This window comes from Vicugna pacos, chromosome 18 (assembly GCF_048564905.1).
Source record: "Vicugna pacos chromosome 18, VicPac4, whole genome shotgun sequence".
Taxonomy (NCBI): domain Eukaryota; kingdom Metazoa; phylum Chordata; class Mammalia; order Artiodactyla; family Camelidae; genus Vicugna; species Vicugna pacos.
This window is the reverse complement of record NC_133004.1, coordinates 43,698,356-43,725,023: the sequence shown is the minus strand read 5'-3', so window position 1 is coordinate 43,725,023 and position 26,668 is coordinate 43,698,356. Positions and strand designations below refer to the sequence as shown.

Below are 26,668 nucleotides of genomic sequence, written 5' to 3'. Positions count from 1 at the left end.
CGGTACCCAAACGAGGTAACAGAACACGAGAAACCTTTATAATCAATTCCATGTGTGGGAAGAAAAGGGCAGTGGCAGGAGAAGGAAGAACAAGAGGGAGCAGAAAGGAAAACGGCGCTGAGCACAGGCCAGACCACTGCAGACCCCCCTGCACGTGATAACTCCCACACTGCTCTTTGTTTCCAAAGACGAAAGCAGCCCGAGGAACGCCTCCTAGGAGCTCCACCAAAGAAAAAGACCCTAATTTCTCACCAAGTTCCTAGAGATGCTCAGGCACCCAGTTTGCCAGCTGGGTGGGGCTGAGGAGGTGAGTCAGCAGAACTGGCAGGTCCCGGGCACGGATTACCTGGGCGAGCACCTCCCACTGTGGGCCACACCCCCTCCACTCAACCTGCAACAGGAGGATGACTGACTGCTTCTAAAGCCGCCTCTTTCTTTCCAGTATTTCCTCAGTGACAGGACAGGCTTGCTAAGGGTTTTACCAGATCACAGAGCCGTGGGGATACGAGCAGTTCCTGGGTCCCTCAGCTCAATTTTCCACCCACTAAGGAGGTTGTTCCTGACATGCAGATACCTGGTTTTCACAGAGGACTCAGTGCCTTTCAAAACTGTGGGGCTCTCTGAGGATTAGGATGAGGCCAGCAGCCTGGCTTGCTGTGGCTTTCACACAGGGGCTGGCCTGCTGCCCGACAGCTTTTCTTGTTAGACATACTGGAGATCTTCCACATCAGGGACCAGTGCTGGTGGCTAACAAGACTTTTATCTTTGGCTTATAAAGTTCTAGCTTTAGAGGGATTTGGATTAATAGTTGATTTTTTTAAAATTGGGAGATTTCACATTGAAATACAGATATCCAGCCTCTCTGGAAAATCTGAAGTCACGGTAACTCTGAGCACAGTCTCATCTGGCAACAAACTAGGAGGGCTGAGTAGAAGCCCCTTTAGATGGGGCCCACCCTTTTCTGTTTGCTACAGTCCCCACCACACCCTACTGACCCCTACGGACCTGGCCTACCGAACATTCATCAATCATTTATGTTGCTACTTGTTCCTAAAGTAACTTGGGTCTGTGACCCCAACTACATGGTGTTTGTGTTCATGTAAATCCATGTTTTTTTTCCTCTTCATGTTTATCATACAGATCTATGGCATCACTTTTTATGGCTGCATGCTATATTAATGGAAGAGCCCCCCTGGGCTGTCCACCGCTGAACTTATTATACATGAGGGAGAGATAAACTTCTATCTTGACTAAGTCTCTGTGGTTTTGGGGCTTTGTTTTTCACATCCAAAATGATTCTTATTAATATAGGGATGTTTACTAATTTCTTATTGAGTCATATTACTCTTTACATATTAACAACATTTATCTTTATCATATGTGTGTTATCCAATTGTTCATTTACCTTTATCTTTGTTTTTGCCAAAGAGGATTTATGTTTTCTTATTTGGACTTGATGCCACACTAAGAAGGACCTTCTCTTCTCCAAGATTATAAAGGTCACCTCCTTTGTTTTCTTGAAGTATTTCCAATGGTTGGCCCAGTGCCCCAAAATGGCTACTTAATGTTTCGCTCTCCATATGGTAGGGAGTATGACCTTCAAAACTTAAATTAGGCCAAGTCATTGCTGTATTTCAGGCCTGCAACAGTTCCCACACACTCAGTGAGACCCACAACCTGCTGCGGTGTCTGCCTCTCTCACCTTCCTCCCTCATTTACCACCTGCAAGCCACGTCGGCCTTCATTCTGTTCCACAAATAGGCTGAATTCGTTTTATTTCTTTGGCCTGCCTTGCTCCTCCTCTGCATGCAGGTTCACTGCAGATACTGCCTCTCAGGTAGGCCTGCCAACATGACTCCCTCCTCCAGCTCCTGCCACTCTCCATCACATTACTCTTACTATTCCGACACCGTACCAACTACAGGAAGGATTCCTGTTTTAAACTTAACAGACTGTGAATCCATGAAGACTAGTCCTGGCAACACTGCATAGCTATGAATGAAAGAATGATGACTATCATTTCTCCAGTGATTTGAAACGGAATTTTTAGCGCACATTAAACTCTTGTGGGACTGTTTCTGATCTCTATCTTATCCCCTTATCTATCTGCCTATTCTTGCATTAGTCTACATGATTTTGATTAGCACAGCTTCATAGCAAAAAATTACTCATTTTCAAAATTACAGGTAATTTTTCAAGAAAAAATAAATCTTACTGAATTTAAACAGGAATTGCAATGAACTTCTAGATTACTTTGGACAGAAGTTATCTCTTTGTAATGCCAACTCTCCCCGTTGAAGAGACTATTCAGGGCATCCTCACTTACCCGCAGTGAAAGCTGAGGAGCTGCTGGCCACACCCAGGCCCCCAGCAGGCTCTGGGCAGCTCCCTCACCAGCGCCAAGTCAGCAGGGTGTTCAGCCCCCGTCACGCTGAACTGCTTCTTGGTAGAACAAGTCTCCTCACATACTACATTGCTATCCTTACAGATCAACTTACAACTGACTGTACCAGTATCAAACTTACAAATTATTTTAAGAAAAACTGATGCTTTTTAATATTAAAACCTATTTAAAAACAAAACATACTTCTCCACATGTTCAAGTCTCTTCACATCCTTCAATATGGTTTTCTAGTTTTCTTCATATTAGTTAATGTCTAGGGTATTTCATCATTTACACTGCTACTGTGAATGGCATTCTGTATATTAACTTTGTATCTAGCCATCTTCCACTGCTTCTGATGGCTTTCCAGTTGATTATTTTGTCTTTTCTCAGGTTTAAAACAGTAGATTTGCCTTTCTTCTTTACATATAACAGTGCTCAGAACTGTCTACTGGATACACAGTGGGTGTCCAATGAATGTTAGTGATTATCTTCTCTCATATCTATACTTTTCATTTGATTCTCTCAGCTAATTGTATTGGCTAGCAGTTTCAGAACAAACAGTGGTGTCATCTTATGTTTGACTTTTGGGGAATGCTTCTATGTATTTCACTATTAAATACATTCTAATGACTGCTTTGAAATATAGGGCTTAAAAAAACACTAAGTAAGCATCCTTCTAATACTATTTTTAAAGCTTAAATCAAGAATGGATACAGCCATCCCTCGGTATCCATAGGAGATTGGTTCTAGGACCCCCATGGAGATCAAAATCAGTGGATACTCAAGTCCCTCATATAAAATGGTGAAGTATTTGCATAAAACCTATGCATATCCTCCCGTATACTTTAAATAATCTCTAGATTACTTACACTATCTAATATACTGTAAATGTTATGTAAGTAATTTCTGGTGTGTGGCAAATTCAAATTTTGCTTTTTGGAACTTTCTGGAAAAAATTTTTCTTAAATATATTTAAAAAATTATTTATTACTTATTTTGGGGGGAGGGAGGGAGAGGTAATCAGGTATGTTTGTTTATTTAATGGAGGTACTGGGGATTGAACCCAGGACCTTGTGCATGTTAGACATGCACTCTACCACTGAGTTACACCCCCCACTTTCCTAAGTATTTTTGATACATGGTTGGTTGGATCCATAGATGAGGAACCTGCAGATATGGACGGCCGACTGTACTCATCTTCTTGCTGTCTAAAGATAGCATATGGTAGATTATATTAAGCGTTCTTAATGCTGAATCACCCTTGCGTATCTGGAACAATCTCACTTGGTCATGGTTTCTATTTGCTGATGATTTATTTACAGGAGTTAAAACCTATATTCTAAGTGAGATAAATCTGTAGTTCTCTTTTTCAAGGTTACCTCTGTCAGGTTTTGGGATCAGTATTACACTACCTTCATACAAATACATGCAGAACATTCCTTACTCTTCTGTTGTCTGAAATATTTCAGATGGCATAGAAAAATTTTATTCCCTAAAGGATTTAAAGAATTTGCTCATAAACTGGGCATCTTGCTTTCTGGAGTAGCTTTCTGGTTACTTTCTCAATTTTTTTGGTGTGTGGTTATCGGTCTATGTAGTTGCCTATCTTTTCAACAGTCAGAATGTGTTATGTATGCATAAAATATCTTTTCATTATGCTACCTTATCGATATTTTTCCCCTGTAAAGCAACAGGCAACCATGTGTTCACTTACAGTGGGGTCGGTCCAGAGAGAGCACCTTGAACACTCCTGGCAAGGGGCTCCCGGTGAGCGAGGATGCTGGCAGAAATGGTCATATCCATTGATAGACACTCGGCAGAGGTAGCACATTTGGGCACCGCAGCGGCAAGACATGCGGTTGCAGCCTTCTGATTTGATGAGGCCGGTCCCACACTTGTGGCATTTCCTAATACGGGCGGCAGTCATTTTTTCTTCGCTAAAAAAAGAAAACATGATTGGAGACAGCAGGGAAGATGAAGAGAGAAAAATATGGCTGTTAAAGTGTTTATTTCTTTCCACAGATAATGATTGCCTAGCTCTCCCGGTGACATCTGAAGAGTAAAAAGAGCCTATGTTTTGCAGTCTGAGAACTGGGTTCAGTTTATCAGTTGTATGACCTTGGGTAAATTACTTTACTGCCTGGAGACTCAAGTTTCCTCATTTTTGTGTGTGTGTGTGTGTGTGTTTTTTTTGGGGGGGGGTGTATGTATGTATGTATTTGTAGAGGAGGTACTGGGGATTGAACCCAGGACCTCGTGTATGCTAAGCATAAGCTCTACCAACTGAGCTATACCCACCCTCTTCCTCATTTTTAATTTGGGAGAACCCAACTTTCCCACAGTGTTCTGAGGATTACAGATAAGACATAAAGCACCCTGCGGCACAGTGCCTGCCACCTAGCGTTTATAAAATTATTATTCTGTTTGTTGTAAGAATCCCTGTAGGTTTAAAAATGGAGAGAAAAAAACTCAGGGTCTTCCTAAATAATGTTTTCTATATATACAAAGCTGGATAAAGGAGAGCCAGTAAACCTTAGTTATCTACACACCTTAGATTTTTAAATACTAGACATAGGGGTGGGGTAAACACAGTTGGGGATGATCCAAAAGCCACTCTATGACTTCTTCCCCTTGGCAGAACCCATCTCCTATGACAGAAGCTGGCATGTTGGAACCTTACATTCCTAGACTCTCTTGCAGCTAGAAGATGGGCAGGCGCACGACGCAATCTTGGCCAAAGGGAAGCCTGTAGGAAGGCTACTTGTTTCCAGAAGCGCTTTAACTGACATGGGGGACACATATCTAGAGTCAAAATGACAGGCCGTGGCTCTTCTTCAAGAGCTGGCACTGCTGAACTGGTTACTTCTTCTAAAAAACACTGCCACCTTTGCCTGTAATTGCTTATGTGTCTGTCCTCCACTGCTGAGCTGAGTTCCTTGAACGCAGAGGGCAGAGACTGTGCTGCCTGTAGCCAGCCGGCATGAAGAAGTACGGTCTTGATGGGAAGGAGTCAAAAGATATCCCTGCGGAGACTAAGAAGAGCATGAAGGACCCCAAGCGTGGGCAGCCATGAAGGTAGGACTCACCCCGCTGCTCGAGCACCTCTCCTCTCAAAGTAGGAACCCAGCGTTGTGACCAGGAAACTGCTTCAACATAAAGACTGTAAACGTCTGGGGATGAGTTCTAATTTGCACTCTTTCTCCTAAAGCTGAGAAAATGCAGCCTTCTTCCTTCCACTGCTTCCAGTTTTTCTGCTATTAAGTAAGAGTAGCCAGGTGAGTCTAGGGGCAGGCAAGGGTTTTTAATTACTGATATATATTTTTAAAATTATTTTTTGGGGGGTGATTATGTTTTTATTTATTTATTTATTTATTTATTTATTTTATAATGGAGGTACTGGAGATTGAACCCAGGACCTCGTGCATGCTAAGCAGGCACTTTACCACTGAGCCATACACTCGAACCTAATTGCTGGCATTTATAAGACGGTTGTAGTATGCTCCCCAGAAGCTAGATTATGTGTCTAAAAATAGAAAAATGCAATAGGAAATTGGCTGCTCTTCATTTAGGTCTAATTTTTGAATGGCCCCAAATGAAGGAACTCTGGCTGGAAAAGAATGTAAACCCAGTTCAAATTATAGAAGAACAAATGAGTTCCAAGTTTTCCTGAACAGGAATCACTGTCAAGAGGACAAAGTTTAAATAACTTTATTATTGTCAACATATCGTACCCATGTTCATGACTTAGTTAGCTCAGCAACTGTAAAGACATTTCTCAATTCTCCATGTTAAGACTCAACAGGTTCTAATGAAAAAGTCTCCAATCTGAAAACCTGTGACCAAAACACAACAGCAATTTTCTATAGCACAAACTTTCAGTGTAAGAGAGCCCTGGAGACTGGGGTGTGGCTTTAAGCCACTGCACTCTGGTTACCCGGGGCTGGCTGACTTCCCCGGGTAGCTGCTTAGGCTGTAGTGTGGGAGAGGAGTGGCTAAAAAGAACCAAGGTTACATGGTCTTTCACAGGAAGAGGGTGCACTTGCTTGCTCTGTTCCACCAAGCTGTCAGTCACCAATAATACAGGGTGTGGTGGAGGAGAAAAGGCACTTCTAAATGGATGGAGGATATAAAGAACACATACAACTCAACGCTGTTAGAACGTTCAAACAGAACGTTCAAATATTCAATACTGAAAGAATTCAAGTCCTTCGCTTTTGCAAAAGAAGAGTTCCAGGTAGGGCCGGAATGGCCCCGAACCAAAAAAGGATTGCTATTATGGGATCACCTATCCAGTAACATGAAAGCACAAAATGGGACTGGGGGAAAACAGCAGTTGATTTTTTGGGGGAGGAGAGTGATTCGGCAAGTAGATTCTAAACTAGGCAGGAAACAAACAGCCCTACAGGATGCGTTCGAGGGCAGGACAGGAAGAGAAGCCTGAGCTGCAGCTGTGCATGCTGACCTTGTGTTCAAACAGGAAGGCTCACTGCCCTCCTCTGCATAATCAATCAAGACCCTATGCTTCCTTAAGCATTTGTTCTCACCACTATTTAAGTGTGCTAGGAACTTCTTTGGGGAGCTGTCTTTACTTCTTGTGGCATATACTATTCAAAATCTTAAATGGTTTTCCTTTGTGAGCATGTTTACACATTTTTGGTGATAACATGCACATAAAATTTACCATTTTAAACATTTTAAAGTATACAACTCAGGGGCACTTAGTATATTCCCAGGGTTGTGCACCCATCACCATTATCTAGCTCCAGAACACCTGCACCATCCCTGAAGGAAACGCTACCTATTAAGCAGTCACTCTCCCCAGTCCCCTTTCCCCTGCAACTGCTAATCTGCTTTCTGTCTCTAATGGATTTGTCTTTTCTGTACATAAGCAAATCCATATGCCTATGGATAGTTTATATAAATGGAATCATATAAGATGTGGCCTTTTGAGACCGGCTTCTTTCACTGAGCATGTTCTGAAGGTTCATCCATGTTGCAGACGTGTCTTCATTCCCTTTCTCTGGCTGAATAACATTCCCTCTATGGATACACTGCACGTCACCACTCATCAGATGGTGGATACCTAGGTTGCTTCTACCTTCTGGCTACTACAATCAGTGCTGCTATGAACATTCTTCTCCAAGTTTTTGCTAGAACACCTGCCTCATCTCATACCACTTATTATGCTGCATCTTTCGTTTCCCTGTGTGTACCCTGCTATTTCTCACTTTTGATAGCTGGCAACCGGGGATTCCTTGGCTCTCTGGTCCATGGTGCAAGGGCTATATGGTGGGGAAAAGCAGTGAAAGCCTCTACAGCACCCCTTCCCTACAAACAGTGATACTAGATTCCTGTGAGCATCTCTGAGACTGGTGCCGCCATCACAGACTTCAAAGATGCACAGCGCTGATTCCCACTACACCTCCTTTCACTTCTCTGGCCTGTGCAGAAGAATAGGCCCTGGAGAACAGTGCATTACCACAGGCGAACCGGGTGCTGACTCTAACTGCAGCTGCTGTTTCAGATGTCACTTCTTAGCAGAGCAAATAAACATAACCTCTGGCAAATGGTACACAGCTACTGATCTGCAAAATGCTTTTATTCTTTGTCCAGTAAGTTGAGGACACCAGAAGGAGGTGGCAAGGACCTCGATCACGTGTCACCCACGACGACATGGACATCCAACATGACAACACATCGGTCTACTACTTTAACGACATGCAAGTAGAACTCAGTGAACAGGAAGCAGCAGGTTCCCTAGGATACATTAATATGGTGTATGCATGCCAGAAGACGGGAGATAAGTCCCCTGAAAACACAGAGATCTGTAATCTCTATGAATCTCTGGTGGTCTGGAAGTCAGGTGTGTATGTATCAGGCTATTCCTTCCACAGTTAAGCACACATTCCTGTATCTTGTATCCCCTACCATGAAGAAAGAAGTCAGACATTTGAGAGGCCTTTCTGGATTTTGGAATCAACATACATCACATCTGGACATGTGGTTCTGATCCATTTACTGCTGATACAAAAGGCCAGGTTTAAGCAGGACCTAAACCAAGAGAAGCCTTCCAATTGCTGCTGGACTTAGGGGTGCTCCAGGTGACTACGGCAGACCAACATGCTCAATGGAGCCAGTAGCAGGAACCGAAAGGAGAGTCAGAATGGGGGCTATGCTTCAAAAAGTTAACAACTCTCTCGTTCTACAAAACATCTCCTTGTCTGTGACTGAGCCTTAGAGTAGTCCAGATGCCTGATCATGTTTTTAGAGTTGGACAACGCTCCATCACTAACTTCAAGCAGAGAACATAGGAACAGGCCCTGAGTGCAAGAAGCTGACTGTTTATGGGCTTTGTCACATTTACAAGTGTGGGCTTTCTGCTTAAGAAACAAAACAAAAGAAAAACAACAAAGCTAACACTTTTGGAAGACTTCTCATGTGGCAATAAGCATTCTCGGTACTTTAAACTTGCTAACAACCCTACAGAGATACAATTATGTTCTGTACTTTACAGATGAGGAAACTGAGGAACAGAAAGATTAAGAAATTTGCTGCAGGTTCTGAAATACAGCTATCCAATGTAAGTACTCAATAAATCTGTATCAATTTCATTAGTAAGACATCCTTCCTTGGGGCAAAACAAAGGCTCAAACAGCAACAACAGAAATCCTCCCTTCCTTCCAACTCAAACTAGATTATGACAGGTCCATAGCAACAAGAACAGATTTTGGGGAGCTGGCTCATAAACTGGCTGAAAGACAATCCCAAATGAGAAGTTTAAAGAGTTTTAGGCAATAGCTCAACTGCTAGAATATTGCCTGACAAGATAACTACTTCGAAAAAAAGAGTAATTTTTGACATGTTCATCACTCAAGGCCATGCCACTGGTCAGGGTGGTGGTCACTCTAAGACACAAAGGCTGGCTGACAGACAGGGGTAGGCCTAGATTTGAGGAAGCAATATTAAAGTTAAAGTGGTATTTGTGATTACTGTGTATGTGGTTGTGTTAGTTTTCTACCGTTTGCCATTACCTTAATCACATCTGCAAAGTCGCTCTGCCATGTGAGGTACAAATGCTCACAGGGTCCAGGGGTTAGCGTGTGGGTATCTCTGGAGGCCATTTGCTTCTGTCTAACACAGTCTGCCCTCTGCACTCCAAAGGGTCACATCCATTCCACATGCAAACTTCAGTCACCTCATCCTAAGGACTCCAAGGATCTCATTCATTATAAAGTCAACTCAAATTTTATCATCTAAATTAGGTATAGATGAGACTCTGGATAAGATCCACTCTGGGACACACTTTCTTTCCATTTGTGGGCCCAAGAAACCAAAGAAACAAATTATCTGTTGCTAAAATACAATGACGAGACAGGCATAGGACAATATTTATAGATATTCTGGTTCACAAGGGGAGAAAATGGAAAGAAAGGAGGAGTCACTACTCCTAATAAATTTAGAAATCCAGCTGGGCAAACTCCCTTCTATTTCAGATCTGAGAATAATCCTCTGTGGCTCACGGCTCTACTCTGTATAATACTTCTTTTTTCAAGAAAGGTAGCCTGTTTGCAGCTCAGTAGTTTTTAATCAGTCTGCTTTCTACTTAAGAGAATTTTGGGGGTCTGACAGATTCCTTTCATTTTGTACTGTCTCTTCCAGTCCAACCTGGTAGTATTTCTACTGATATAAAATTCTTAAGAGCCTTGTGGGTCTCCCATGTACGTCACAGGGAGTCACTCCATTAAGACATGAAGTTCATTTAGCTATTTCCTCAATAATCTCATCTCTATTTTTGGCTTCTGCTTAGATGGGTGAAGGGTAACACCTGAGTTTCCTAGAGGCTTCCTGGTTAGAGTGAGGGCATCTGTGATTCACTCTCTGAGTGTCTTCAAAGAGCCTTTGTGTGACCAAAGACTTTGACACTCTCAATGCAGTCTTTCTTTCTTTTTTCCTCTTCTTTAGAGCATGCTTTCCCTGATAGTCAAGCTCTTAATTTTAGGGTCTTTTATCATCTGAACAAGATGAGAATTTCAGAAATGATTAAGCCTGTTCCTTTTTATTAATAGCTCTTTCCACTCACATTTTCCACTCTTTAACACTGCTTGGAAATTTCAGTTAAATGTCCAGTTTTATTATTTACAAGTTCTGCTTTCTGTACAGCCGCAGGACACAAGTCAACTAAGCTTTCTGTCACTATATAACGTGGTGATTTAAGGATACTCTAAGGCAGTTCAGGCTTTGCCAATAATGTTCCTCACTTTCTTGTGAGCCCTTAATGGTGGTTTCTCATGTCCATTTTTCTACTAATGGTCTGTTCAAGGTAATCTAGTCATTTTTCTATCATGCTTCTCCAAATTCTGCCAGTCTCTGCCTATTGCTCTATTCAAACCCATTTCCACATTTTAAAGTATTTATTACAGCAGCACTCTACTTCTGGCATCAAACTGTTTTCTATTGCTGCTGTACCAAATTACTACAAACTTATTAGCTAAATATAACAGAAACGTATTATTTTATAGTTTTGTAGGTCAGAAGTCCAGCATGGATCTCAACAGGCTAAAATCAAGGTGCTGGCAGGCTGTTATCTACTGGAAGGTCCAGGAGAGAATCTGTTTGTTACTCATTTGGGCTGCCAGAGAATTCAGTTCTTTGAGGTTGTAGGATTGAGGCTCAGTTTTCTTGGCAGCTGTGAACTAAAGGTTATCCTCTGCTTCTGGAAGCTCTCACATTCCTTGGCTCAGGGTCTTCTTCTATCTTCAAAGCCAGCAAGGAGAGGCAGAATTCTTCTTATGTCTTCCTGATTCTTTGTCTATCGTTCCATCTTTGTCTGACCAGAGTAAAGTTCTCTTTGGCTTCTAAGGAGTCAAGTGGTTAGACTGGGTTTACCCAGATAATCCAGGATAATCTTCCCCAGCTCAAGGTCCATAACTTTAATCACATATGCAAAGTCCTTTTTGCCATGTAAGGTAACACATTCACAGGTTTATAGGTTCCAGAAATTAGGACATGGAACATCTTTGGGGACCATTATTCTGCCTACCAAACTTGTGGTAAAGAGCAAAGTCAGGAAGCCATTTGTCTAGTAAATGGCAAATTCCTGCTATGCCAACTACTACCTGTGAGACCATGTTTACCTGGGCTCTCTGTGCCTCAGTTGTGTCATCTGTAAAATGAGGATAACAGTACGTTTCTGTAGTGGAGACTTGGGAGACTGTTAACTGCCTCAAACAGCCATCTCCCACTTCATCTGCTTGGTCACAAAACCGGCTCCTTACCCTTCAAATTTAAGCTGGACGTGAAATCACCCAGCTAGATACTACATATGGTGTCTGCCTTGGAGCCAGGTTGTGGCCATGCGACTCAACCTAGACCAACAGGGCAAGAGCAGAAATAATTAACATATAATTTCTGCATCACTTACAACTTAAAGAAAAGCTGCCTGCCTGGCAACTTGTCTCTCCTCTTCTATGGGCTAGAATGCAAATGCGGCTGCAGCTCAGCCACAGCCATGCAGATGGGAATACTGCCTCAGGGAATGAGAAGTAATGAGATAAAGAAGCTTGGGCCTTTGAATGACCTCATGGGACATATCTGCCCCATTGGCCTGGCAAGGCTGGGCTACTGCATGAGAGAGGGGTACACGTCTGTATTACGTAAGTCAATGTATTTAGTAAGGTGACACGTATACAATGCCTGGCCACACAGGGGGTGTCACACAGTAACGGCCGTATCATTACTGATTGCAGTATTTTGCTTCTGGAGGTTCTAATTTTAATGAATGTCTCAGGCCAATAGTATCCTACAGAAAAAAGATAAAAGTAACAATAGTGCAATCTAACCTAATCTAATTAAAATGTGTTATTTGCTTTTTTATTTAAATAATGAGAAGAGGAACAACAGTTATTGAATTCATATGTGCCAGGCATTTACTATGTTACATTTGACACTGGAAACAGTTTTAGGAGACTACAGAGATGAGGAAACAGGCTCAGGGGTTAGATCACTTCCCCGAGATCATTCTAGACGGGGGTAGCTTGTGAGCTTGTTCTTCCTACAATATCCACTGAGCCCTCTGCCCAAAGGCAGGTTAACAGAATATAAACCCCTGATCGTGTTACTTACATAGATGTTCGGTACTTGATGTCATCTTTCTCAGCCAGCTCTTCACAAGTGAGACCATTGTGCTCTTTCCAGAGTCCCTGACACTTCCTACAGGTTTCCTGGGGATAAAGGAGAGAGACAAAGACAGCTCCTGGTGAGCAGACACTATACAAATTTCTGTTCAACAATAGGGAATGCGAAACAAGCTTCATCTGGCTTCAGTTCTTTCAGAGGATCTCTCTCCCTTTCAGCAGGGATATTTCTAAAGACATCTCTCAACAGAAGAGGTAAGAATCATTAGAAGAAAGAATGGGGAAATTTTTCTCTCCTTAGATCAAAAGAAAGCATTGCTCCCATCACCCAATTTGTATAAGGCTAGATTCTAAAATGTCAGGAGCCACCTGAAAAAGCCATGGAAAATAGATTTATGTGATCTTGGATGTTTAAAAATAAAATACTGTGAGCTGCTAGAATACTGGTTCTGCCCAGTGTTCTAGTGCTGGTCTAGCACAGAGCATTTGCACTGAAATGAATGCACTGCATTGAATGGTCTAAATCAGGATTACTAGGGGTCTTTAAGGAGAGATTCCCTGGGCCACCCCTCACTCATAAACATGGATATCATCCCCCAGAGATTAAATTCATTTATAAACATGAATTTTAAAAAATTATTGCTTTTTATTCTAGGAGCCTTCACAGTTTATAAAATAATTTCACATGTGCCAGAAACCATCTTACATCAATAATAAGAATTTAAAGAAACATAATCCAACTTAATTTTCATAAATGGAAACTAAAACCCTAATAAGCATAATGAAAGAAAAGATGATGTCAGCTTTGTTTGGTCTGGAGGGACACTGAAGGCTTGAGGAAGTGGAGCCTGAGATCGGAAAGATGAGTCAAAGAAAGCAAAAGGAGACCAACATCCCAGACAGAGGAACAGTTAGAGAAGGCTCTGGCAGATGAAGCTGGGCAAGTGGGGTTCCTGTACCCGGACAGCTGACAGTGAAAACAGGCCTGGCGAGGCTCCCTGGAGCCAGTCCATGCAAGGCTCTTAGGGCGTGATTATCAGTTTGACCTTTATCCTAACAGTGCTAGGGAGGCGTCTAAAGGTGTCAAGTATGGAAGTAACACGAGCAGATCATTTAAAAGACCATTCTGTGTGGAGAACAGAGTGGAGGCAGGAAAGAGTGGAAGCGTAAGACAGTTGGGAAGCTATTAAAGTCATTCAGGAGAGAGACTAAGGAGGCCCCATTAGGGAGGACAGTGAGGACATGAAGGAAAGTTGACCAATTTAAGAGAAATTTAGGAAGTAAAACTGGCTGGCTTGGTGACAGCCTGGTTCTGGGAGTGAGGAGAGGGAGGTGTCATCGTGATATCTTAGTTTCTGGCTTGTACAACCCAGGGTAACAGTGACATGGATGGAACTTGGGAATAGTGGAAAAGGACTGGCTTGGGAGGCGGGAGGCCAAGTGTTAATATCCTGAGTTTGACCTAGGCAGTGATGACACAGAGGGACTCTGGGACACCCAGTGGAGATGTCAGGCAGGGAGCCGGGTGTCCGTGTTTAGTATTTGGACACAGCTGGGGTAGAGGTCACCAGGAGATGTACTAGGTTATTATCTTCACATCAGTTCTAGAAACATCTCCCATCTCTGTACTCCCACTTACTATTGAACTTCCTCTAGTACACACTGCTAAGATGGCTCTAACAAGGCAGAGTAGTATGTATAATATAGATGCCACCATTTCTACATTAAAAAAAGGTGGTGGTGGGGAGAACATAGTGACATACAGAATCCACCTAAAAGGACACCCAAGAAATTGGTAGTACTGATTGTCCTGTGTGGCTGGCAGGCAGGGTGAGGCTTCTTACTGCAGGCTCTTTGTATCTTTTATATCTTATACTACATAAAGATACTATCAATTAAGAAATAAAATTTTAAAAGAGAAAGAGAAATGAAATGGACTGCTTGAGGAACTGAGAACTTGGATAACTCTCATAAAAAGGCTTCAATCAGTGAGATTGGGGGGAGTAGGGGTAGAGATGAGCGGATAAGAGTCTATATTAAATGCTGTTGCTTCCAAAGGATATGAAGCTCTTTGGTCCACTACCTACATCACTGTCAGTAAACAAACGCTAAATCAGTAAGTGACTTAATTATTACACACCAAAATGTAAAGCAGCATAAAACCCGTTTTTAAAAGACCTTGTGCCTGACTATTCTCGGAAACTGGAGGATAAACAACAGCTGGAGAATAGATGAGCTGGTATCCAGATCCTAGCCTTGGAAACAATACTAACCTAGCCACCCACCAGGAGTAACAGCTTGAAAACAATGCATGGCATTTAGAGTGCTTTTTAGCATTATTGGTGATCCAGTTATTAATTCATGGGACCTGCTTCATAAGGGAAGAACCCATTTTTCAGGTGAGGCACCAGTCCACAACAGCAGGATAATCTGGCCAAACCGAGTCAGCTGTGAGTGAGGGGTCACCATGAAGCCACCACTCACTTACAATATCACAGTGGCTCTCCTACAGGTCCATGTTTGAATTTTCAGCCATGTACTTCTCACTGAAGGGCTCAGGGGTCCCAGAGAATAAAACTGAAAAGTCTTTTGAAGAGACTCGTTAGTTAGACATTAAAACCCACAATTAAAATAAGGCAAGCAAACAGGCTGGGTAAATTTTCTATCTGGAGCTTTCTCTCTGTTGCTTCTTTACAATGTACCCTTCTCTTCTACACACAGTGTGTATTTTACTAAACTGTAATTCTCTTCTCTCACGCCACAGCTAGGCTTTGTTCCTAGGTGCAACAAATGCTTAACAATACTAGGCAGAAGAAATGTTCTTGAATGTTTCTAGCATGAAGATAATCACATTCTTCAAAGTAAAGATAATGAGAAAATCCCAAGGACCATTTTGGAACGTGGAGTACAACTTTGACAAGTCATGTCAAAACATGAAGGACATGTATGTCCTGGTTATCAAGTCTAACTGGAGATAGTTTCTCTCTCCTGTGTGTATTTTCAGATCAGGAGGAAACAGCTGAATTCATCATCACCCTGAATACAACAAAGAAGGCAGCTCCTTCCTTCTGGATGGAGGAAGGCATGAGTATACTGGGTAGCTTGCTACGGAGCAGCTATCAGTCTGTGTTCTTCATGGCATCAGAGATCTCTGGTCAAGTTTTATGTTGCCCTTTAGCCCTCAAGATGCATCAAGGTGTTCTGACTATTCATTAAGGTCTTACCTCTGCAGGGTAAAAAAGTACTAGATAGTTTCCTTTCATCCATTTTTCTGCTGCTTAGATGTTTTGTAGGTAAGACAGGAAATCAAGTTTGGTTTTAGATGGCCTGTCAGGGAGCTGACATTTCTTCCCAGAAACAGCTTCCTCAAAGACCAGAAACCATTGTCCCAGGTCATCACCTCATCTACACATAGTAGGGCTTCCTGCTGCTGGCAAAAAGCCTGAGGGAAGATGAGCCCAAGGTCCAAGTCACCAGATGCTCTGGTGTCACTCCTTGCTCACCCACCCCTCCAGGCCTGCTCTGAAGTTTCCCTGTTCCCTGTGCACCCTGCATCTTACCCGCCTGATGTCCAGCCTTGTCTCAGAAGCAGAACCTAACAGAAACTGCTCACTTATTTCTCAGCTGTTCTTCCAATGAAACTTTTGGACTCACTCTCCAGGGAAGAGAAGTCGCTGGCCTAAGGTATGGGGCATGAGGCTGTGGCCAATCCAAACTGAATCTCTGAAATTCCACCTCTCAGCTTTGCTCACTCAGGTACTCAAAAAATGGTGGGGCTGTAAATCCCCAGACCTCTTAAGTAAAAGATGAGGCCTGGGCACCCAACCACTTACAAATGCTTAGCAAGCTCTAGAAGCCACAGGGCTGTAGGCATTCAGGCCACATGTGTCTTCCAGTTGTCACAGCCACTGGTTCTTCTCACCTCAAGGCCCAAGTGACATACAGATGCCAGCCAAATCCAGAAAGAGTCTGATTTTAAGACAGGGAAACAGACAATGAGAGATGGTGGACGTCCTGGGACTCAACAAAGCTTGGCAAAGTCAAATCTCAGTGGGTTTTCCTTCCTTTCACTAAGGGAATCTAAGAACTTCGGCTTTCTCTAGGGTAAGGATATCGAGGAAGTCAGATATGTGAGCAAACCAAGTAGAGCATAGCGGAGGTAAGTGTAATGGTTATACATGTACACACATGCGTGAATAAACTAGAGACAGCGGGGGAGGGGGGCTAAGTCAGACAAGGATTCTTTGAGGAGCTGGCACCTTCACAGGACTGAATAAAACAAGTATTATGAGTGATGAGATCCAGGCACTTTGGGTCAAAGTCTCTTTGTGAAGTGCCCTTCCCAGCTAGCACAGCCATTAAAGTATGTAAAACGTAGAACAAGACTCTCAATCAAACATGCCAACAATGAAACATATTCGACGTGTTAATATTTTAATGAGCACAAAAGATTCTCATATCATTAAATAAAATTATTTTGAAGTATTTGTTTCATCCTACCCTTTAAATTTTTCTACATCTATGTATGTTTTGCAATGTATGTACACCAGTAGTATATATACAAAATTTATAGATAAATAAACGTATACTCTGGGGAAATTCTGCTTTGCACATTTTTTTTTTCCAATACAGAGAGCAGTGACAAAGTTGTGCGTCTACTCATCTAGATACCGGAAAATCACAGAAGGGAACTAGACAGGGCAGCAATGTGCCTGGGCTTGTGTTTCCAAATGCTCTGATGGACTGATGAGGCGGAGACCGGAGGCAAGAGGACAGTTCAGCAGGAACTGGAGCAGTCTGTGGGACTGGGCTGGTGGAGACATGGACGGGGACCAAGTGATGCAGGAGGAGATTTGAATGAGGGTGGGAGGCAGAGGTGAGAACGTAAGTTTAATTTTAGACTAGCTTGTTTATTCACTTTCAGAATTTGCTGAATTTTCATCATTTGTCAAGTGCTATATGAGATGCTGGGGGTAGAACAACAAGCAACTTAGACTTGCTGTCTAACTTCTTGAAGCTTACGTTCTGGTGAAGAAAACAGACATTAAAGAAACAGGATCTACAGCTACAGCTGCAATGGGAACATCTCAGAGAAGAGCACTAAGCACTCAGAGGTGCATCTGCCCAGGGATCAGGAAAGCATCGAGGATGTGACACTGAAGCTGAGCCCTGAGGGGCCAGTAGAGTTAGCCAGATATGGGGGAAGGGTGTTCCGGGCCGGGTGAAGAGGATGTGTGAAGGCTCTGGCGTGGGGGAGGGCTTGTCTCATCTGAGGAGCACAGAGGAAGTTGATATTGGCTGGAGCCCAAGGAGGAGGACTGAGAGTGAACAGTGGTCAATCCTGGTGCAGGTACTGAGGCTGGAGGGAGGCGTCTGGAAAGCCAGGCTGAATGCGTGGGAAGTGCAATGATCTGATTAAGATTTTCAAAAGATCATTCTGGCTGCTGATGGCAGAAGGACAGTTTGCTAGGTTGTAGGGCTTTGCAGTGACCCCCTCACTGAACTAGGGCCAAGTAAATAACTTCAAGAGGAACAAGCCCAAGAATCTGGATTCATTTCTTGGCCTTACTCCATAGCCCTCCACAAATAAGGCCACAGCCTCCTTCCTGAACCAAGCTGGCAGTGGTGAAGCTGACCTGTGGCAACACGCCTATCTTTTCTTATTAGGAAAAAGAGGACCACTTTTCCTACATGGCTTCAGAAAGGGACCTTATAACTATTTTAAAAAGGAGATTGTTTTTTCAGTTTTGACTCTTCAGTTGAGTTTCCCACTGAAACGGCATCTATACAGTAGGGAGCATCTTTCACAACATCTTGAACTCAGATATCCCACCCAAGATCCTGCAGTACTGGCTCAAAGTTCCAGACGTGTATCTCTTCCGGTACAGCTGTTTTACATAACACATTTCACTCAATCTTCACAACAATTCTACAAGGGAAGTATTAGCCATCATTTCTTTTTTTTTTTTTTTTAAGTAAATGAGAAAAGGAAGTCTCAGAGAGGCAAATTATCTTGTTTAGGGTCACAGAGCTATGGACTCAAGTCTGCTCAAACCCACTTACTCTTCCTACTCCATTCTCAGTGCCTGCCAGCATGGTGTTTGCAAGCAAGAACAGGTCATTGTTTACTGGATACCCGAGGGCACAAGGGTATGAGACAAGCCCCGAGGTTACAATGGGCAGCTTGTGTAAGGAGCCCACAGATGAAAGAGCAGCAAAGCATCAGGCTATCAAAGGCGTGGACGCCCAGCTGCAGCTGTGCAGGATGCCCGCTCCGTCGTGCTTCCTGAGGAGCTGGGAATGACCCATTAAGAGGCAGGATGGACTAGAATTAAACCCGAGGACACCGTTTCTTAATGATAATGATAGGAACCTGCTATTCACAGAGCAACCTTTGACTGGACACGTGAGGAAGCAGCTGTTCCTGCCGCTCTTGGCCAGGTGGGTGTCTGGCGGGGCCCTGAAGGAAGTGCAATTTTAGATTCCCACTAGATGTAGGAACGTGAGTGTTTCACACCAGAACCACGTATCAGTTACTGGGTCCTTCCCTCAACCAGGCCGCTGGGCCTTTACTTGTAAATACTTGCCACTCATGTCCCCAAAGGTGGCCAGGACCACGGTATATGAGGACCTGCTAGTGACAATGCCTGCGAGCGTTACCTTCACCAACACTGCTCTGGGTCAGTTTTGCTCCAAGTGATACTGACAACAGATGATTTCTGCACTGAAAGCAACGACAACACCTCCACTCTCCCTCTGTCACCCTCAACAACAAACGCCTCCTGAGAGCTGGCCATGCCCCATCAGGCACAGTTCTCAGCAAATGATCAGGGAACAAATGAAGTCCCTGCCCTCCTAGAGTCCACATTCTAGGAGAGTGGCAGTGGGTGGACCACCAAACAGATGAACATCTACTCCGTAGGACGACAAGGAGCATCCGGGGAACCAAGGCAAGGGGAGGGGCAGGAGTGCGGCAGCGAGGTGTGAAGGGTGGCCTCACGCAGAGATGGCACTTTAGTTCCAACCTGAAGGGCACCTGGTAGAGCAGCAGAGGCAGAATGAGAAGCTGTAAGCAGCAGCCGTCCCAGACCTCACGGCCTGCGCTGAGCCAGCACCCAGGGCCAGGACGGCTGGCCTCCTGCCAGCGCTACATGCCCAACACCCTCAACCTTGCAGAGCTCTGCCTAGATGTCCTTTCTCCGCTGACACACCTCCTCCTCCTCATCAGCTCTCATTTCAAACAGCGGGGGCTATGGGAACCCAAGTGACCTGGGCAAAAGTTGGCACTCTTTCCCTGGACTCCCGGAGCACTTGGCTCTCACTCTATCACAGCACTTTTAATAGTGTCTTGTAATTATCTGATTACCTCACATCTCCAAGGAGCCAAGCACTCCTTGCAGGCAAAGACTGTGCCCTGCTGATCGTTACAGACAGGGTTGGAATGGACGGTTCAATCCATCTATTCAAAAAATGTTATCCTTTGAGTGCCTGCTTCGTGCTGCAGAGGGATACACTGGTGAATAAGCCAGCAAAACTCCTGACTGAAAGAAGCTTACAATCTTCCACACTACATCTCAGTTTTCTTTGGATTTCTAGGGCCTTATACTAGGTCTGACACACACAAAGGGCTGAATGTATGAAAAATGAGAGAGAGATGAAGGCTAGCAAGACAAAGCACATTCCTCTTCACAGAGAGTCAGAAATACAGCCCCACCCCTACTCCTGGGACTTTTGCGTTTTACATGAGAAAAAAGGCCTCTGAAACCTCTTAGTAAACTGACCCCCTCCGCAAAGAACATTAGTTCCTCCCTATCATATTTTCATTTTTATAATTATATAAGATATAATGATGATTGTATGAGAAAATTAAGTTATCCATAAGACACTTGAAGGTAAATTCATTAGAGTTTACGCCTTAAGGATACAGGTTATGCCTTCTTCACTACGATTTATTCTTTGCTCCCTAATTCCTTTCCCCAGTCTAACATACAAAACTGACAGACCAGTTATTACCAAGAAGCTCATGCAGACAGTGCTTGAGGAAGTCCTGCATATATTTCAGATAAGATGTTCTTTGCTGATTTGCTCTTACAGCTTCAATATGTGGAAACTGATCACTCTTCATTTCTGATGAAAAGAGCTTCACAAACTCAGTGCTTATGAGAACCTCTAGTTTAGAGAACTGAAGAAATGCAGTCAGCCTGGCTCACTCCTCCTCCCACCCAGTGGCTCTGGAAGGTCAGTTATCACCTGAGGTCAGATCACAGGTTCCTCCTGCCTGGGTCCACTTTTCTTAAGGGACAAACAAAATTCTAACATTAACTATTTTAATGATGTCTTGAAATTATTGGATTATATTAAGAAGCCAAGCTCTCTTTGCAGGAGATTTCTCTTTTCTTCAAAGTACATAATCTTCCTGAGGCAGAAGAATCTTTTGATTTCTAAATGTTGAAATTCAAATCTGGATGTGGCTCTGGGGGCTTCTTTGGGGAAGGTTCCATACCGTTCTTATTTTTTGGTACACACACACACACACACACACACACACACACACACACACTCATGGGGATTTTAAAAAATGTGTGCAGTGGATGCGTACCCTACCATTTCTATGCACAGAAGCTGATTTTGAAAAAAGGAAATCTTGAAGTCTTACTCTTGCAGATTATAAAGAAGCCAAGCACTCTTTTCCTTTAGATCCATCAGGATTAGGTTATAAATTAGACTAGGTGGCTTCAAATTTGGTTTCTTTGTTAACACTGCCCCCTAGGGATAGAAAGCTGTAAAGGCACTGAGACGTACAGAGATTTACACCGCCTGACAGAGGATAATGCTTGAAAATACTGACTCCGAAAGCCAGTTACCTCATGGCCACAGCTGTCTGCTTTTTACCATACTACGGGGACTGGGACTTCTAAGATTAAGTGGAAGGTAAAGGTTTCCTGGAATAAATATAAGTTCAACTTTACCTTTGTCAGAATAACTACAACCAAAAATATCTATTCCCTTATAGTAATTACTCAAATACTGATGACTTTCTCTAGAAGCCCATTTAACGGACAGCAACAGCAACACTCAGGGCAATGCCCCAGGAGGCGGACATGTTTACACACTCGGACTACTGCTCTGAGCATCAGGGAATAAAATGAACAAACACAAATCCCCCACCTTTCCGGAAGTCAGCATCGTATGTTGAGTAAGTAAATTACATAGACAAGACTATAGGCACTAAAGAGAAAAACAGAGAAAGGAAGAACATTAGTGTTGCATTGCAGAGAGGGAAATTGTTCACAATTTTCAAGTAGGTGGTTGGGGAAGGCCTCTCTGAGAAGGTGTGTTTAAGCAGAAACTTAAGAAAGGTAAGAAAGTAAGCTTTGTGAGGTCTGGGGGAAAAGAATTCCAAGCCACAGAAACAGTAGGAGGGAGGTGGAAAGGCCAGTAAGCTGAAAGGAGGGTGGTGTGTCCGGGGTCTGGGAGGTAATGGTAATAAGGACTTTGGCATGTGCCCAGAGTAAACAGGTTTAAGAGGATTCTCTACAAGGGCTTGAGTGAGTTAAGACCCAAAGAACCCCTGGGTCCCCTTTCCTGGAGAGCTCCAAGCTTTGGGGCCACACCTCCACCAGCGCCCTGGGCCTCTCCTGCCCAGCGCTGTGCTCACAGCCTTGAAGTGGTGGGAGGACAGAGGCTGTGACTAATTAACTGCCCAAAGGGGTTTGCTCACAGTAGACGCTCAACACAATGCAAGTTTGTGGAACCAGTTACTTACAGGTATGACTTTTAAACTATGGATTGCAACCCATTGGTGGGTTATGGAATCATTTTAGTAGATTACGATCAGTGGATTTTTAAAAAACTAGAACAGAAGATAATTAGAGTGCACTCTGTATGTCAGACATCTGTTCTGTAAAACTATTGTTCTGGTTATACATTTTATGAATGTATTGCTTTTATGGTAAAATATATTCCTACTGTAGGTCACAGTCAAAACAGTTTGAAAGTCATCAACTTTCATTCATTCAAAAACCAAAAAGTTTATTTAAAGGATCAGAGAGGTTCTTTCTCCCAGGGACCAGCTGTGAGAAACTGAAAAATGGCCCCATCTCCAGTTTACCCTAGAGGTAATGATGCTTTTAACTGAGGAACATGCATGAGAAACAGGTAGAACTACAGCCTTCATGAGGGCTCAGGAGTGAAGCCAAGGATTATGAAGTGGTGGATCTAATAATAGGTCACTTCAAACTGTCGAAAATAAACACTGCTGAAACTTGGACAGAAACAAGGGCTGCTCCTGGGCTTCCTGGAGCTTCTGAAATCTTGGCTTGGAAGGAGCAGCCAGCAAACACAGCTCTTCCCTGCTGGCACTCCACAGTCACCACGCCCTAGAAGGGAGACTCCAGATTTCAGGAAAACCAAAAGACGTACCTCCCAAAATACGCTTCGATATCTCATCTAAATTTTCATGGTGTGAGCTAGCTGGTCAGGGGCGTTGGTGGGAAGGCAGACAATAAAGGCCACTCACAGCCTAGAACCTGAAGAAAAGCTATTCTTCCCTCAGCATTAAAATGAGAAATGCCAAGTATTTCTTGGAGGAGACAGGCAAGTGGTAGAAGAGCTCAGGAAGCAAGTCTGAGAATCACGTGAGGCATGACCAAGGAGAAGAGCGCTACAGCCTAATGCAAAGCTCCCATCAATCTGAGAAACAGAGTTACTCGAGTTATCTGAGGTTAGAAAAAGAAGAAATCAAGGATCTGTCAGCTTGACTCCACACACTGTAAAGGAGCAGTAACTTCACCAGCCAGTTCATGTATCTCTGGCCTTGTCACAGTTACCATCCTGCAGCAGTGACAACTGGCCATGAGATGACTGTTTTATAGACATCAGGAATTCTCACTTTTTAACTAGGATGAAATTCCCAGAGTGAAGAGCTCATAACTCAGTCTTTTCTTGGTGACTCAACAGTTATGGTCTCAGTATATGTTAGTCACTCCGAGCTGTAACCAGGAAAGTCGTGAGTCTACCAAGTCTGTCCCTGTCCAGAATGTCCCCAGCTGCCGGGCCACTGGAGCCCTCATGTTTGTTCTGGCTAGACAGGTTTTCCCTTGCTTCCAGGCAGCCACTTTTTGCTGTTTCTATGCCTGCCTGACATACTCCTTTCTCCCCATCTATCTGTTAAGGAGTTGAAACCTAGATAACGAAGCCTTTTAGAACTGGGTCTCAAAACAGACTGATCTGAGGGTAAATCTCTAGGGCTCTCCTTGGAGGATGGAGTATCAGATTGTGATGTTAACTATATTGGCTGCTTCAAAGACTTTTCTGATTAGCTCCTGCCACCAGTTCAGTGTAGAAGATGAAAAAAGGCAGCTATGGAAAATCCTTCTCAAAAATGGTCATGATTGCAAAATCTGTTCTGCACTCACCTTATGGCCCTTTCCCAGCAGACAATCTTCACCTACTGGGCCAGCACTACAGGGGGAATGGTACTCTCTGTCTCAGCAGACATGTCCAAGGGGGTCGTGGGGGCACTAGTCAATCCTCTCCCTTTGTGCTCAGTTTTTCAGAAGGCGGAGCTTCCAACCTAGGCACAATGCCCTACAGACCAGCACCAGTCTTCAGATACTAGGGTGGAGGAGACAGGTGCCTATGTGATCTCAGTTTACCAGACGACAAGCCTCTCTGACTAGGACATACTCAAGTCAGTTCTCATTAACAGGCTTTCTCACGAAAACCAACCTGTGAGGCTCATGCAGCTGGAGACCAGGTATGTTACAGCATTTTTAGATCTGGTGCCCAGGTCTCATTAGGTTCAGCTTAATTTTTTAGGATCCATTTGTGAGAAGTTATTTATGAGAAGCTGTCAGTGCTTTTATGAAAACCTTGTCAAGAAAACAAGAATTAAAAAGGAAGACATCACAGGGTGAGGGTACGCTCAGCAGTTCAGTGCATGCTTAGTACGTACAAGGTCCTGGGTTCAATCCCCAGTACCGCCGTATAAATAAATAAATACCTAATCACCCCAACCCCGCCTGAAAAAGGGAAGACCTCGGAGACATAGTATCTGGAACTGTAACAGCAAATGCATGTTTACTAATGGGATTAATTAAGTGGATCCTGGATTTAGAAGAGGTAAGCTTGCGATACTCACTTCCCTACAAGAAAACCGGAAAAGCCCCACAAAGCTGTTATGAGCTACAGTTTAAGATGATTCTACTGAAATAATCTCAATAACTCATCTCTTGAGAATAGGGACATTATTGTAATCATGTTTGTTTTTTCCCCAGGACTCAAGAAGAATGGAGTTATTCTTGAAGAAAACATGACAGGTTTATATTTCCTGTGGCGGATTGGAGGAATTCTGTTTGGCGGTGTGGTTTGAACTTGTCAGGCTAGGAGTTCAGGGACAGGTGGGGCTAGAGTCCAGATGTGGGAAGCTTTGGCATGCACAAGGCATTTAAAGATAGCATGGATCAGATCACCCTGGGCGAGTGGGGACAAGGGCAAAGGGGCAAAGGTCAGAGCCTGGGGTGCTCCAGGCAAGGCATGCAGGGCAGAGAGGGAGAGCCAGGAAGCTTCTGAGTGGGAGCTGAGGGGACAGTTTTAAGGTATTAGACTGGGTTTCTCAAATGGAAAGACGAAAAATGAAAGAGTGGGGAAAACTGCTGTGCACCAGGGGCTGGAGATCTCCATCGTTTGGGCTGGTTAGTAACATCACACCCTTCTCTCTCTGCTTGAGTACCAAGGCACATCCTATTTGCATTTCTCTCTGGTGATGTCTTGTACAAGTTACTACAGAATTTCTGTTGTTTCATAGTCTTACAGTGACAGGAATCCAAAGCCCTGCTAGTGTCAGGCTTCCTGGAACCAAGACAGATACAAGTAATTGGCTCAACTTTGAGCCCCATTCTTGTTCTGAGAAAACACTCAGATAATTCTTGGCTCAAATTTTCTTAATTATTGATGGGTTAGCATTGTATCATTCATGTAACGTAAGATTACAAGTTGGTAGCAGCTTCCTGGAACTAAAAACTTCAGCTATTTTCACAGAAAGACGAACTCCCAGTGGACTTCCAATTGGAATGTATCAATACTATCTTTCCAGTATAGCCGGGCTTAAGGCAAGGTATTCAGGCCTTGGAGTATATATGTATGTACAGGAAGAAAACAGCCTCCATCCAATTGCTAAATCTGGTAGTAACAGCTTATATGACCATTTTTGATACTGAGATTGATAATGATTTCTGGAAAACCAGGGAGAACAGGTTCTTGGAGGAAAGGTGGGGGTTGGGGTGGGAACAGCCAACAGGACCACTAAAGCAGGACAATGAGGAAAGCAGTCCTTCACGTCATTCACATCTTTTCCCTCCCGTGGCTGCCTTCTCCCTGCTACTCCGCTACTCCTGCGGCAGGCCCTGCACGTCTGCAGTTTTCTATCTTCTTGCTCACTGTGACCTTCCTGGTCCCCCCACATCCCAACCCTTCAGTCCTGCTCTTTCTCCCATGACATTCATTTCTCTTTTCAGAACTGGACTTCCATGAGGAGGTTGCAGATTCTGCTGTCCTGTTCCCTTGAGTGGGGCCCCCACTCACATTTTTTGGACTCCTCAGGACAATGTAATCTCTCTAGTCTACTTTTTCTTCCTGTTCCCTGAGACAGACACACAGACTTGTTTGACTGGAAGGATTTTATGGCTCACCACTCTGGGTGGACAAGTTGGAGAAAAAAAAGACATACAGGAAGTTAGTTTTCAGGAACTCACTTTAAAAAAAAATGGTTTCTGGGATGTGGTTTCAGGTGCACTTCTGGGCTGGTAAGTGGAAAGTCGCATTGGATTTCCTTCCACTTTTATTTTTGAAGTTTACACACCCTCCCAACTGCTGCCCCAAACCTCTGAAAGGAATAAAGACAACACAACATAGTAGAAGGTTTTGAAGAATAAGAGGAAGGATTTGCCACTATTTACTGCTACGGACAGGCTCCCTGGTCTCTTCTCAAAGAATTACTACTTTTCCGATCTCCCTGGAGTAGTATAAGGATTAAATGAGAAAACGTGTCACCTCTGGTAGGATGCCGGGCACTCAGAGGCTCTCTCTTTGAATGCTGACCTAACTGGCAGTGGCTGGCACTCAACCTCTCTGCTGCACCTCTCAGCCC

The 26,668-nt window shown here is 43.6% G+C and overlaps 1 protein-coding gene across 1 annotated transcript in view; it reads right to left on the bottom strand.

Annotated features, from left to right (window-relative positions):
• Nucleotides 1-26,668, bottom strand: part of RNF216 (ring finger protein 216) — a 135,210-nt gene that overhangs the window by 13,678 nt on the left and 94,864 nt on the right. Inside the window, exons 14-15 of the mRNA XM_072943362.1 lie at nt 12,509-12,606; nt 4,101-4,323 (exon numbers count right to left, since the gene is read on the bottom strand). Of these exons, the coding sequence (XP_072799463.1) occupies nt 4,101-4,323; nt 12,509-12,606 (321 nt within the window). The remainder of the gene's footprint in view (nt 1-4,100; nt 4,324-12,508; nt 12,607-26,668) is intronic.